The sequence below is a fragment of the Trifolium pratense genome, linkage group LG4 (assembly GCF_020283565.1).
Source record: "Trifolium pratense cultivar HEN17-A07 linkage group LG4, ARS_RC_1.1, whole genome shotgun sequence".
Classification (NCBI taxonomy): domain Eukaryota; kingdom Viridiplantae; phylum Streptophyta; class Magnoliopsida; order Fabales; family Fabaceae; genus Trifolium; species Trifolium pratense.
The window spans coordinates 2,527,415-2,543,981 of NC_060062.1; the positions used below are offsets into that span (position 1 = coordinate 2,527,415).

At 30.4% G+C, this 16,567-nt stretch overlaps 1 protein-coding gene across 1 annotated transcript; it reads right to left on the reverse strand.

The window, feature by feature from the left end:
• Positions 1–9,225: 9,225 nt before the first annotated feature.
• Positions 9,226–12,514, reverse strand: LOC123921376 (receptor-like protein 7). The gene has a single exon (XM_045973892.1). The coding sequence runs from the start codon at positions 12,475–12,477 to the stop codon at positions 9,433–9,435; it is 3,045 nt and encodes a 1,014-aa protein (XP_045829848.1). The 5' UTR covers positions 12,478–12,514; the 3' UTR covers positions 9,226–9,432.
• Between the last annotated feature and the right edge of the window lie 4,053 nt (positions 12,515–16,567).

Below are 16,567 nucleotides of genomic sequence, written 5' to 3' on the forward strand. Positions count from 1 at the left end.
GAATGTAACATTAATATTTATAGCCAAATTTAATATACAATAATTTGATACAAATTTTTGTTTTTGCCAAATTTAGTTTTGGATATCTTTGCTTGGTGACGGTAGGGGTGTGCAAAAAATCCAAGTAACCTTAACCAAATCATTAACCAAACCATATCCAAAATTAATAACCAAATCCATTTTAAAAAAAAACCAAACCAATCCAATACAAAAAAACCAATTCTAAACCCTATCCAATTTTTTATAATTGGTTTAAAATTGGTTTTTAAATTGAGGCCCAATAAGGAAAAAGCCCAATAGTTTTTTTTTAAAAAAAAAAAAATTTCCAAATTCAATTAATTATATAATTTAATAAATAAATAATTAATAAGGTGGTGGAGGAATTGGTCAACGCGGCGGTCAACGCCGGACCACCGGCGGCCGGCACGGCGGAGCTCCGGCGGCGGACGGTGGCGACCGGCGATTTTACGGCGGCGGCCGGCGGCCGGCACGGTGGTTGACGGCGGCGCTCCGGCGACCGGCGCGGTGGTTGGCGGCGGCGCTCCGGCGGCCGGCCACCGTCAACCACCCTTTAATATTTAATTATTTTTTATTTAACAAAATTTATTTATTTTAAAAATAATTATAAAAAACAGATTTTTGATGATTTTTTTTTTTTAAAAAAATCTATATTTTAATTATTTTGGGCTTAAAAAAATCTGTTTTTTTGGGCTTAGTTTGAAATTTGTTGGGCTTAGAAAAAAAACTCTTATGAATTCATTATAAACCAATAATTCATAAAATTAAAGAAAAATTATGTTTTTTTCTATAAACAATAATTATTAAATATGTTCTTTTAATCAATTAAACAAAAAAAAAATATTGGCTTAATTATTGTAAAAAAAAAATTTAAATATATAGGAATTAAAAGTTATAATAATGCATTTTTAAAAAAAAATAAAAAATAAAATAAAATTTAAGATGAATCGGTTATAAATAAGTAACCTATTTTTTATTATAAACCGGTTATAAATTGGTTCCGAACCAATTATAAACCATATCCAAATTAGTTTTGCAAAATAACCAATTTTTCATTAAAATGGTTTTGGATATAAACCAAAACCATAAATATGGTTTGGTGTGGTGTGGTTTTTAAACCATGCACACCCCTAGGTGACGGGAGAGAAAAAAAAAATTAAATCTTCAAAGCATGATGAATTGATGATAATAATTTGTTCAAAAATATTTTTTTTAATATTTTATATTAACGTATCCGTACCTTAAATTTTCTAAAAATAACGTATCGCGTACCAGTACCCGTACCGGATACCGGTACTGTGTCCGTACCTAGGCAACATAGTCTGCGGGAGATGATTGCCTCCCATTAATTTCTTCCGTGTGATCAAATCTTTTACTAGTAAAAGGAAGGTTGAATTGCTCATAGGCCTTCATTGTGATGATGTGGCATGCTTTAGAGAGCTTCTCATATCTATTTAAAATTTGTCCCACAATTTATTTTGTGTGTCCATTCATCCTCCAAAGTAATTATCTATATGTTACAATAATAATGACTCCCAATAATAATGAATGAAAGAAAAGAAAAAAAAAAGTCAAATTACAAAAAGAACAATGAGTAGATATATGCTCTTTCATATTTTACACTACCAAACATAAAATATAAATCATGCATGTGTAAATATGATTTGCAATTTGCAAAAATTTACTTTAAATAAATAAACCAAATAAAAAAATTATTCCTCAAAAAAATTTCATGCTTGACAAAATAAATTTTATGAAAAAAAAATACTTTAGTTGTTGAGTTGCTCACAAGCATGCATTGTGATGATGTGACACTCTATAAGAAAAGTTTACAATCTCTATTAAAACCTTTTCATATTTCATATAATAGAGTTATTCTAATAATAATAATATATTAAAATATATATTGTATGTTACAATTTCATATTAATGCAATTGAAAACAAATAATTCTTGGAGACACTAATATTGAATATGTAAATTTAGCTAATTATTAAACACAAGCTCTATATAAAGTTAACCCAAAAGCTAATTATCACCACCACCATATCAGGAAGTCTACCTTCTATGTTTTAACAAAATTTTAATTTATCTATCTCATGGCAAAAACTCTATGGTTTCTTTGTCTAACATCTCCATGAGAAAAAGTTATGCATCTTCACCTTCCATATGTTATAGTTACACATTATAGTGTCTTGAATTGATTTAAAAGTTATTGTGTGCATATATATAGTTACATCGTAAGTATATTGGTTTTTGTCCTTGGTAGGTGATGGTGTCTAACCTCTTAGAATATCAGGTATGTCTACATGTGATTGATTAAGAAATTGATATACATATATGTGATAGTTGCCTATTAATATGTTTGTTAGATAATAAAATAATAGTTTATGTTATTGGGCCTGTTAGTTTAGAGTCCATTAGGTTTTATTATATATTCTCTAGTAACCTTTTTGTAATGTTAAGCTATTGGTATTCTATTGAAACCCTAGTCGTCTTTCTCTTTTCCTATTTGTATCTCTGATTCTAACATGGTATCAGAGCATCGTTCGATCCACCTTGAACCACTCGTCACTTCCGCAGTTGAATTCCCAAAAGTTTGGGAATTATAGTTATATGTTTTTCGGGTCATGTGGTTCTGTTGAAATTGGTGAATATGGTTTTGGTCAATTCTATTTCGGTTTCAATTTGATTGGTATGGCACGGAATTAAATAAAATAAACTACCAAATAAAATAAACTTCTAACATCACCCCTCAAGCTAAAGCTTACTAAGCTTTAACTTGAGGGGTGATGTTAGAAGTTTATTTTATTTGGTAGTTTATTTTATTTAATTTGGTACGATTTGGATTGGTTGACTTTGAACCGGACTAGATTGGATGTTGGATTAATTTGATTTGTTTCTCCCTTCTTTGATGGTTTCTGTATTGACTGCGAATGACTGCTCTCAATTGATCATGATCTTAATTGGGTTGATTTGTTGTCAGGGCTAATTTGAAATTTTTCTATTACTCTGAGTTTGGAACATCTCTAATCATTTTTTATATTTCTTTTTTAGGTTGGATATTTTTTAAAATATCAACCGGTGTTTTGTTCGATGATTAATTAAACTTTGAGTTGAATCGATTAATATGAATATGACTATTTTTTCATGTGAAGGAGGAGAACGGGATAAAACATACTTCTATTTTTGTTTACGTTGCATCCTTGCTCCTTATAAAGCCTATGAAATGACACCTCATGTAAGGATGTGTATTTAACTCTAATGGCAGTTTGTAAACCATCATTTTTTTTAATTGATATAATGTTTGTAATTAGACAACTTTTCTTTTTCATTTATTATTTTATTAGTCTAATGTTTTAGCTTATTTGTTTCTTATTTTCTTTATCATTTATTATTTTATATAAGGTAAAAGATTTGTATAAAAAATTGTTGATTAATGGGAATATAATTAATTTTTTTCATGTAAATAAGTTGAAGAGGATAAAAGAGACTTCTTTTTATTGATTTTGAAGTGCCTTAAAATTTATATAGATCGAGGGTATATTGATGTTGGAGGCATTCAATTAAAAGAGGACAATCCAAATAATTTAGAAATATAAATATGTGTCTCATTTTTAAATACTATATTGTCTACAATGTGTAGGTGATCTACTTGATCTCGATCAAGAGAAATATAGAAACAAAAACAAAGTAGAAATTAAAATAAGTTTTTTTTTTGTAGTTGACACTCAAATCATACGGTTCTTATAATTGTAATACATGTAAGAAGTATATTGATTCAACTTGACTTAGAGGTTGTCCAAATATATAATCTTCATGCATTTATAGTATAACACTTGCCTAAATCTGGATGGTTCAATGTGAATATATATGAATTTTAATAGACGGTCCTATTTTAATCTACGTATGCCATCTTATTCTTACGGCCATAAAATGAATCAATGAAAAGAATTGTGCTAAAAACATGTTAGTTTAGAAATTGTGCTAAATACTTTTTCCTCCACTTAGAATTGTACTAAAAACTTTCTAAATTAAATTAAAAAAGACAAAAATTATTAAATAAAAATTGTTGATGCTCATTTGTCAAAATAAATTTTAGAAATTATTAAAACCGTAGATGTTAAAATATATTTACATACATTTAGAAAATATAATCACACATATATTTAAACATATTTACACACAACTAAAATTCACCAATAATTCAAAAATTATTAATTTAATTTATATAATAATATAACTTTTTGGATAAATTAAGTACATATTCTAAAAGAATGTTTACGTTACAGCTGAAAATAAAATAGTGGAAAATAAAAGAATAAGATGACATTTTTTTAAGAAAATAAGAAGATGACACATGTTAAATCTTAAATTCATCTTTAAGACTTTCTTTACCTTAACCAAATAACTAAACCTAAATTCAAATATATAAAATCTTCGTCCAAACTTATATATTGACAACAACAAATATTTAAGTTTATATAATATAATAAGAAAAATAAAATAAATGTTCAAGAAAATATTAAATAAGAGGGACAAAAACTAACAATAATTTTGAAGAGACACAAACCTCACAAAGAAAAAGAAAAACAAACCAAAAACAAAAGGACCAAGCAAAAAAAAATAAAAGTGAACCAAACAATAGACTAAAAAATTGGGACTAATAAAGTTGGAATAAAATTTCACCAAGTGAATAAGTGAGAATAAACTCCAAGACAGAGTAAGTAGATAAGTTATTTGGAACTTTAAATTGCATAGAACGTAGTAAGCAAATACGCTATTTGATACATAATTTTCAAAAAATGAGATCACGTGGAACAAATAGTCAAAGCCACCATATATGAATCATATTCTATAATCAAAACTTATTTTAACATTTCTCATGAGCAATATTGTCTACAAGTATAATTAGGTATACCTCCAACTCTTATTGAAAATAATAAAATAAGGGATACATCAAAAATAAAAAACAAAGTGACATTTGACGATAAAATTGCAACTCATATAAAGAAAACTAAAATCTTATATGATTACACTAATAAAATAAAAAAATGATACATCCTTTCAAACTTATGAAATATTATAAGAGATCTATTACATTAAAATATAAACAAACTACGATATAAATTAATAAAAAATCTAATATTTTTAAACAACTTTTTTTTTACTCATATACTAATATTAAATATAATCATATTTTAAAATAATATATATATTATTTAACTATATGTGATTATAGTTATCACAATTATTATTTTTTATTTATAAAATTATTTTAATTATATATTTTAATCAAACTCGTGCAACGCATGGGTTTACCCCTAGTAATAATGATAATTTGAACATAGACTTGGAAAGGTAAGATAACGTGTTTACTTTGATTGTCTCCTGGTCGTCTACATACTACATAGACTTGGAAGTCATTTCCACATTTTCTTCCACTTCATATATTTATGATAATTTTTTTTTTTTGAGCAAATAATGACCCTTTATTGATTTCCTTGAATTGAGATTTTATGACAGATTTTTTGCAAAAAAAATCTTGGTGATTTTATGAGATTTTGTTGGACTATATTGATTTTGTGAGATTTTAAAAAAAAAATTACAAGATTTTTTTACAATCAAGATTTTTAACACATGATTTGAATGGATTTTGAGGGGATTGGTTATTATACATAAGCTATCCTTATGCACCATGCATAAGTTACTTAGTGCACCCCCCAAATTACTTGTGCACCCCCCAAATTACTAGCACACCCCCAAATTTCTCATGCACCCCCCAAATTACTTGTGCACCCCCAAATTTCTCATGCACCCCCAAATTTCTCATGCACCCCCAAAATTTCTCGCACACCCCCAATATGACTTTTGCCCCCCAATTTTATTTTTTTGGTCCCCTCCACATTTCTAGTCTAAATCATTTTGTTGTGGGAATGGTTTCAGAGATATGCACTCCAAAACCATTAAGTGTATAAGATGGTTTTAGAGTACAACCCTATAATTAGAATACAAACAATAATTGTGATTTGAAACCATTTAACCAACATAATGGTTTCCAGAATTTTTAAAACCATATAAACACACATAAAACCATTTTACAATACAAATGGTTTCAGTGTATAACTATCTGAAACCATTTAACCAACATAATGGTTTCCAGAATTTTTAAAACCATAAAAACACACATAAAACCATTTTACAATACAAATGGTTTCAGTGTATAACTATCTGAAACCATTTAACCAGCATAATGGTTTCCAGAATTTTTGAAACCATAAAAACACACATAAAACCATTTTACAATACAAATGGTTTTAGTGTATAACTATCTGAAACCATTTAACTGGTTTTAAATAATGATTATAATTGTACCAAAAAAAAACAATTATGATTCTAATTATAGGTTGTACTTCAAAACCATCTTATGCACTTAATGGTTTTGGAGTGTATATTTTTGAAACCATTCCCACAGCAAAATGGTTTAGGCTTGAAATATGGGGGGTTAAAAAAAAATTGGGCGCACAAGTCATCTGGGGTGCGTGAAAAATTTTGGGGGGTGCGCTAGAAATTTGGGGGGTGCGCGAGAAATTGGGGGGTGCATGAGAAATTTGGGGGGTGCACGAGAAATTTGGGGGGTGCGCGAGTAATTTGGGGGGTACGTGAGAAATTTGGGGGGTGTGAGATTAGGTGTGAGTGTGTGAGTTGAGATTGGCTAGGATTATTACATGTGGATGCTCAATCTAATGGATGTTATTGACTTATGTACCATGCATAAGGATTACACTTATGTATAATAACTTCTCCCGATTTTGAGAGATTTTTTTCAAAAGATTTTTTACAATCAAGATTTCATAATACTTTATATATTAGAAAACTTTTGTATATTAGGAAAATTTAAAAAGAATCAATAAATTTTAATAAAAGAAATTATATATTTTTTTGGAATCCAAATATTTAAACAAAAAAAAACCGTACATTTTTTTTACTTATATGTTTCTAATCACAAATAAAAATCACTACCACCATTGATGGGAAAATAAGCAGATGAATGTAACGAACAATATTTTTGGTGTAAAAAGTTATAACGAATCAAAAGTTTGTAAAAAAGATGTAGAATTTCTTAAAATGTTTTTTTGCAAAAAAAACATATTTGATAGGTAAAGAAAAAGAAGAACGGATATAATGATGATGAAAGTAAAAAATCTTGGAAAGTTTGAAAAAGTCTAGTACTAAATCTCAATTGAATACGAACGGATTTTGTTGCCATGAAAAAAAAAATAGTGTTTATCTTAATTGAATACCACAAGATTTATTTAACTTTTGTAAAAGTCTCGATTGAATACCTCAAGATTTTTTTGTCATAAAAAAATCTTTTAAAATCTCATGAAATCTCAATCCAATACACCCCTTAGTGATTGGAATTTATCATTGCAATATTATTAAACTGAAAATAGAGGAGTCCCAGTTGGTCACTAAATGTAGTGCCAATTTATTAAGTTCCATTCAGTCGGTTGTTCTTTAGAATCCTACGAGACATCTAATGTAACAAAATTAGCTTATTCATCATGATTTTTTCAGATGATCATGTATTCCAATTCAGTAACATTAATTCATTGCTTCAAACTTTTTTAAATAGGCTTTTGGTAGAGGACCACTAAACTTATTGCCAGAGATATCAAAAATAATTAAGCTTGGAAATGGATGTCTGTTCTTTTGATTAGCAATGATACCATGCAAAAATTATCAAAAAGAATCTTATCTTATTAATATAATTAGAGTTAAAAGGGTCCCCATAGAAATCACAAACAAAAAAGTGTGTTCGTATTAATATATGACTAGAAATATAAGTATCTTTTTAAATTTAACAAAAAAAAAAAAAGACCACCATATTAATACATGTGTAAAAATATAAGTTCGCATAAAAATTACAAAGAAGATGGTCTCCCATACAAATTTTTTTAAAAAATAGTCTCCTGTATTAATATGAGTATAAATATTTTTTATTTACAAATATTTTAAAATAAAATAAAATTGGTGAAGAACAAATCTATAATTTAATACAGAACTAAGATAGTGGAACTAGTTAGCTACACATGTAGTCGTCTTAGCTAAACTATCAATACTAAAGTTATTATAAAAATGGAAAAAGAGACTTCAACAATTGGAAATTATCTCTCCGAATTTCGTATCATCATATTTGCCATCTATCCGGGCTCTCTTCTTTTTTGTCAAGAAGTTTAATGGTCAGAATTTCATCTCTTACGATGAGTAAATGGAGAATTCCGAGTTTAAATCTCAACCTCTACTAAGATACGCTCACATCGACACCTTATCATCTTATACTACCATTTATTTTTTATTCTTAAGAAAATTTATTCATTTTCTAGACCATCTATTACGTTGTTATAATTGTTTTAACTTTTAAGTCTTTTGACATTGCTTTGAAGATGAGTCGTTGTCCTACAGAGCATGATTGTCTCCCATTAATTTTTTTCCGTGTGATCTGGGCCCTACATTAGAAAATAGAAAGGTAAGATAATGTGTTTTACTTTATTGATTGTCTCCTGGTCGTCTACGTAGACTTGGAAGTCGTTGGTTTTATTTTTTATCTCCAAATAGTATTGTTCCTAATGATGGAGGTGCATTTGAACTCTCCCAATTTACGGCTTTTTTCACTTTATCGTGTTTGCGCTGTCATGTCGTCAGAACCGAGCAATGCACCTGATGTACGACATGACAGTGCAGACACTATAAATTGAAAGAAGCCACACATGGGGGGAGTTCAAATGCAATATCGATGTTTCCATGTTTCAATCGCAAAGTAAATACGGTCGATTTTATTTTAATACATGTTGCAATATCTGTTCTGCATATCTATGCAGTAGAATTTTCATGACTGCACAACTTCATTTTTTTTTTATGCGCCGTCCATTGGATAAAGAAAACTAATTTTAAGTGAAGCACGAGTTTTACTACCAATCAGTGATTGATATCCTCCCTATGTTGTACCCAGAGGCCAGAACACACTGAAAATACAAAAGAAAGGATCTGTTTTAAATATTTTAGAGCTTTTAACTGTAGCCTACTTGGTTGCTGATTGCTCAGAGCTCACCAAATATGCACACTTCTTAAATGTTGATTTCTTACAAACACTTTCTGTAGTGTACTACTAATAAAGATTCAGACAGTAAATTGCTACTAAACATAAATATAAACTCGGAATTTTATTAAATAACACATGTTGCGACAGGCACATATAAAGCAGCACTAACTCAAGAGTACAAACTTACAATTAAAAATCAAACTAGCTAGATAAAATAAGAGTGACAAGATTGTCACAGTCACATCGAGCTTATTTTAAACAGAAAGTTAAAACTAACACACAATAGAGAAAATAACCACAAAAATAAAACTATGACATTTGCACCATCTGATTCATGGTTAAACCATTGGTCCTCCTCACCCTTGTCCTCCTCCTGTTCACTCTTCTCTTAGGCTGACCGCCAAATATCATCACAAGCCATCTTGGCTTTCCAATCAAAAACACAAAATAACCAAGGCCTATTCCAATCACAAATCCACATCCATATCCAATTGCCACTGGTTTCCATCCAAATCCAAATTTCTCTTCATTCCAAAAGTTGTTGGCTGAAGATGGAGAATGTTGTTCAGGTTCACATTTCTTTGACAAGGGAAATCCACATAAGGCCAAGTTTCCTTCATATGAATCATTTGTAAATGTATTGAACTGCTTTCCTTGAGGTATTTCTCCCACAAGATGGTTATTTGAAAGATTCAAGACTTCAAGAAATTCCAAATTTGCTAATTCTGCAGGAATCACACCGGTTAACATATTTGAGGAAAGATCCAAAGACTCCAAGTTTGTCAAGTTTCCCATGGATTGGGGAATATGACCGACGAGTCTATTATGGGAGAAGTTAAGACCTTTGAGTGCATGAAGCTCTCCAATAGACTTTGGAATCTCTCCTTCAAATTTGTTTCTGGAGAAATCAATACTTACAAAGAATATTGGAATTCTCACCAGTGTCATTTTGATCCCTTTTGTCGTCACAGTCACAGAATTCGTGCATTTTGCTTCTTGGTATGGAATATCACACCAGACATCCATGTATATCAAACTGCTATCCCCACCCACTTGAGTAACATTCTTCATGGCTTCATAATTTTTGACATAGGCTTTTGGTAGAAAACCACTAAAATTGTTGCCCGAGATATCAAAAATGACTAAACTTGGAAATAGATGTTTGATCTTTAAATTGGAAATGGGACCATGGAACCTGTTGTCTCTCAAAACCAGCACTTTCAAATCTTGTAGAGTTTGAAGCCAGTCCGGAAATTTGTCTTCTAATCTGTTGCTTCCAAGATTTAAAACTTTGAGGCTTTTGCAATGGGACAAAGATTTAGGCAAAAGGCCTTGAAATTTGTTCATCTGTAGATCCAAAAATTGAAGGGATTGAAAATTTGAAAAACATTGTGGAATGATACCACTCAAATTGTTGTGTCCCAAGTTCAGAAATTGAAGTTCAGAATTTATATTGCAAACTGCCAAAGGGATGTCACCATTCAGTAAATTAAAACTAAGATCGATATCAGAGAGATATTTATTGTTCACTGCCATTTCAATCAATTGATCTGTTGACGTGAACAGATTTTGAGAGAGGTTAAAAAATTGCAAGTCACCTGTTTCAATTAAGCAATTGGGCATTCCATTAAGTTTGTTATTGGAAAGATCAAGAATATTCAAATTTGTGAAATTTCCTTGTAATTTGTGGAATTTGATCAGATTGACAGAAGCTAATTCTAATAAATATAGCTGATTAAAACTATTATAGACATTAGATTCAAAGTTTAGTGACAATTGACTATTCCATGAAAGGGATAAATATGACAGATTTTGAAGTTTGGAGAAGATTTGAAAATTGACAAGACCACTCAAGTTGTTTGAATGTAACCACAAGTCTCGTAGGCTTGCAAGGCTGAAAATGGACTTTGGAATCTCACCTTGTAACATGTTGTTATTTAGATACAGTGCCTCTAAGGAATTTGATGAGAATGCATCACTGATATGCCCTGTAAGTCGATTGTTTGATAGATCTACTTTTATCAAAGATGGCAAGGATAAACACCACAAAGGAATTGTTCCATTTAGTAAGTTGTCATTTAATCTCAAATTAGTTAGGTTTTGGAAACCTGTAATTTTGTTGGGTAAGGGACCCTCTAATTTATTATTATAGAAATCTAAATAATAAAGTTGAGTCAAATTAAATAATGAAGATGGAATTTGTCCTTGTAAATTGTTAGAATCTAGATTGAGGTATTGAAGTTCGGTCATCCTACCAAATACATCTGGGATTTGACCACTAAGATCATTGTAAGAGAGATCCAGAGAAGTTAGATGTGGAAGAGTTAAAAGTGAGGATGGGATTGAACCGTTAAGATTATTACTTGAAATATATAGGGACGTAAGGTGTGTTAGGTTAGAAAAAGACTGAGGAATTGGCCCTTTTTTGAATGGACATCTTGAGAGATCCAAGATTCTGAGAGAAGTGCTGCAACTCAATTCTGGAAGTTGGCCTTCAAGGTTGTCATTCCATGACATATCTAGCTGTTGAATATTTGGTAAACAAAGAATGCTCTTTTTGAATTTTCCACTTAAAAATGTATGTTTAAGATTAAGTGTAACCAAAGAGGAAGATTGATTGAAGATCAATTCCATGGAGTTTGGTCTTATTGAAGACATATTTGTTTCATCCAAAAAAAGGTCTGTTAAATTTGTTGCATTTTGTACAAGCCTCTTCAAGGTGATCTCTTCCCAAACTAACTCAGAATTTTTAGAGAGATGAAGTGATTCTAATTTGGAAAGATGTGAGATTTGAATAGGAACTTCACCTTTAAAGTAACAATAAGTCAAGTCAAGATGTGTAAGACTTAGAAACCCACCAAACTTAAAATGAAAAGGAGAGTCAAGGAAATGAATGTAAGAAAGATTGAGTTTTTGAAGGTGTGTAAGATGGAAAAGGGTACTGTTAGGATGTAACGTACCTTTAATTCTTTCACGGCCAAGGTTTAGACCAATAACGTGACCGGATATGGTGTCACATGTCACACCATTCCATGAACAACAATCACTGCCATTTTTCCATGTTGCTGTTTTCAGATGAAAAGGTTCACCGTAAGCAGAATAAGGGTTAGTATATATAGTGAAGGAAGACTTGAATTGAAGCAAAGCAGAGCTCTCATCATCATGACATAAAAAATTGAAAGAAGAGAAAGATGGAAAATGGAAGATCAAAAGATGCATACAGATAAGCAACCAACCCATGAATGATTGATATTGTTTCATCAATGCAATGAAGAATTTGTGGAAAGTGTAAATGGTTTGTTTAAATGAAAGTAAAGAAAGTGTGATTGTATGAAATGGTAAGGAATGTAACATTAATATTTATAGCCAAATTTAATATACAATAATTTGATACAAATTTTTATTTTTGCCAAATTTAGTTTTGGATATCTTTGCTTGGTGACCACACACCGGAAACTAAATTATGTGAAAGGTATAAGTGGTAGATACTTGAGTCTCTTAACTATTTGGTCCAGGGCTCGATCTCCGGCCAGTGCGTATGGAGAAATATTTGTTGGGAGAGGTCAACCCCTTATTATCTCGAAAGGATTAATCTCTTCAGTTGCGCGCAGAGGATACCTTTTGCTTACAAAAAAAATTATGTGAAAGTGATTTGACAAATGAACTATATTAATTCCCTCATTTTCATGCAAAATAATTGTTGATATTTCTATTAGAATCTTAAATTTAATGATCCTAACCTAAATTGAATAATTCCCTCATTTTCATTCTGTAAATTAAGGCTGGAAAATATATATATATATCCACATAAAATATTTTTTGACTGGTCGTAAATTCAATGAACTTGATCGTATAACATACTTCAATTGAAAATTATAAATTTATCATTAACTTCATTGTCTTAATATACATAATTTATAATTAACCATAAAAAATTATAATCATAAAAACATTATTCTAGTTTTATATATCAGTATTTTACAGTTTTTCTGTAGAAATAATGTACTTGTTTTCAAAATGCATATACATGAAATGAAAAACGTGAACCATTTACATGTGTTGAATTGATGTTTTTCAAGCTTATATGTGTATGGTGGTGCATGTATGAAAATGAGTTAATGGCTTCTATTAGATAGAAGTGTGTATGCTATTTTTTTTAATGGGAAATATATTATATATAGATATACAAACGAAAAATATATAAGATATATCAGAAATACACCCCAACAGAATCTAACAGTCTCTAAGGTAAGATAAAAAAATAAACAGACAAATAAACTACCAAGAAATGAAGTGTGTTTGGGAGTGGATTTTCCACTGCATTCCCTCAAGTCCTAAAAATTCAAAAAATGTAGTTATGTATTCAGACTATTGAAATTCAACGTTTTTTTTAAAAGTTTGTCTTACAAACGAAAAATATATAAGATGTACTAGAAATACACTCCAACAGAATCTAACAATCTTTAAGGTAAGATAGAAAAATAAACAGAGAAATAAACTACCAAGAATAGAAGTGTGTGTATGCTTATAGAAGGACATCATCTGCAAAAAATAAATGAGAAAATCTAGGTCCATTCTTAGAAATCTGAACGGGGCTCCAAGAATTCTTCTGCACAGCTTCAGAGATAGCAAGAGAAAGCTTCTCCATACAAATCACAAAAAGATAAGGGGAGAGAGGATCCCCTTGTCTCAAGCCTCTAGTCGGAGTGAAATTCGGTAGTCTTTTCCCATTCCAAATCAAGGATAAAGATGAAGAACTCACACAATGCATAATAAGTTTGATAATTGTCGGAGGAAAGCCAAAGTCTAGCAAGCAAGATCTCAAATAGTTCCAATTCACATTATCATAAGCTTTCTCAAGGTCAATTTTGAAGGCAACATCCCCTTTCTTCGATTTAGATTTATTCATATGATGAATAATTTCTTGGAGAATAATTGCATTGTCACAAGTTCCCCTACCAGGAAGAAAGCTGCTCTGAAAAGGGCCAATGATACTATCAAGCATAGGTCTCAATCTATTCACGAGGACCTTAGTAATGAGTTTATACAAAGTATTACAAAGGCTAATGGGTCTGAAGTCCTTGAAGTGCTTAGGACAATCAATTTTTGGAATTAAACAAATAAGAGTCTCTGCTAATGAGGGATTAAAATAACCTGTGTTAAAAGCTTGACTAACAAGGTTATAAATGTCCTCACCAATAATAAGCCAATAACGACGGAAGAAGACCCCTTGGAACCCATCCGGACCGGGAGCCTTGAGCGGATGCATTTGATTGAGAGCTGCAAGGACTTCTTCTTTAGAGATTTGTTGAAGTAAGGTCGAGGCTTGATCTTCATTCAGCTTGGGAACATGATCAATATCAAACACAATAGTTTGATTGTTAGATATAGGAGCAAACAAGTTCTTGAAAAAATTATTGGCCTCCTCCTGCAGAATAATATCATCTGTGCACCAAGCACCACAAGGTAAAGTGAGACCATGAATTTTATTTCTTTTCCTTCTAATGATCGTTTGAGCATGGAAAAATTTAGTGTTTTTATCCCCAAATTTAACCCATTTTTCTCTCGACTTTTGGTACCACAATAATTCCTCTTGATACAAAACCTGGTCTAGCTCTTCCTGAAGTTGATGCTCAAGCATAATAAGTCTGGCTGAATCCACCCTCTTGATACAAAGTCTGACTTTTAATATACAATAATTTGACACAAATTTTTATTTTTGCCAAATTTAGTTTTGGATATCTTTGCTTGGTGACCACACACCGGAAACTAAATTATGTGAGGTACCAACATAATATGGTACGAGTGGTAGATACTTGAGTCTCTTAACTATTTGGTCTAGGGCTTGATCTCCGGCCGATGCGTGTGGAGAAACATTTGTTGGGAGAGGTCAACCTCTTAATTAGATCCCAGTTATCTCGAAGGGATTAATCTCTCCAATTGCACGGGGAGGATACCTTTTGCTTAAAAAAAAAATTATGTGAAGGTGATTTGACAAATGAACTTTCATGCAAAATAATATCTGATATTTCTATTGGAATCTAAATTTAATGATCCTAACCTAAATTGAATAATTCCCTCATTTTAATTCTGTAAATTAAGGCTGGAAAATATATATATCCACATAAAATATTTTTTGACTGGTCGTAAATTCAATGAACTTGATCGTATAACATACTTCAATTGAAAATTATAAATTTATCATTAACTTCATTGTCTTAATATACATAATTTATAATTAACCATAAAAAAATATAATCATAAAAACATTATTCTAGTTTTATATATCAGTATTTTACAGTTTTTCTGTAGAAATAATGTACTTGTTTTCAAAATGCATATACATGAAATGAAAAACGTGAACCATTTACATCTGTCGAATTGATGTTTTTCAAGCTTATATATGTGTATGGTGCATGTATGAAAATGAGTTAATGGCTTCTATTAGATAGAAGTGTGTATGTTATTTTTTTAATGGCAAATATATTATATATAGATATACAAACGAAAAATATATAAGATGTACTAGAAATACATTCCAACAGAATCTAACAGTCTCTAAGATAAGATAGAAAAATAAACAGACAAATAAACTATCAAGAATAGAAGTGTGTATGCTTATAGAAAGACATCACATAATTCTAGGTAAAAATCCTAACAGCCCCAATTTTGAGTGGGATATGCACCCTATTCTAGGTAAACGATATGCACCCTTCGTGAGGTCTGTTTGATTGGAGGTCTCTTGTGTATTTTCTCTTCGTGGTTGATCCTTGCCTCTCTCTAAGGGATTTTTTTGGATCTTCTTATGGTCGAGGTTAGAGGTGTTTATTTTTGCTGTTGTTGTCACATTTATTACTTACATATGTTATAGTCTCTTAGGTGTATTGTGGATTGTACTTCTGGTAACCCTTAAAATCTAAATATTCTATTATACTTTTGTCGTTTTTTATATAATATTATTTTACCATTAAAAAAAAATAAGACAACATAATCTCTGCGAGAAATACCACATAATCGCAATGCACACTTGCTTTTTATTTTATGCATCATGTATTGTATATCTTGGTCTTATTAGCCAAATTTGATAGTCTCAATGATAATGCTGAAAATAGCTCCACGGATGACATCAAATCATCAAGAGGTTGATTTTCATACTTATTTAGAATTTTAACTTTTTTTTAATGGCAAATAGATAATTATATATAACCAATAAAATAATCAAAATACAAAGTAGAAGTACCAAGAGGTTCATATATATACTTTTGGTTTATATTATTTTTTATTATGGACATGAGCTTTGAATGGTTGAACTCAATCAAAAGTATTTTGGATTAGTTTTTTCATAATATTGTGGGCAAAGCGCGCTTTATATTTCTTCAAATTTTTAAATGAATTTTTTATTTAATCAAACAAATTAAAATGAATTTTCCTTTGCTTATTGGTA

Coding starts and splice junctions, on each gene's coding strand:
- LOC123921376 (XM_045973892.1), bottom strand. CDS start 12,477: ATGTTACATTCCTTACCATTTCATACAATCACACTTTCTTTACTTTCA.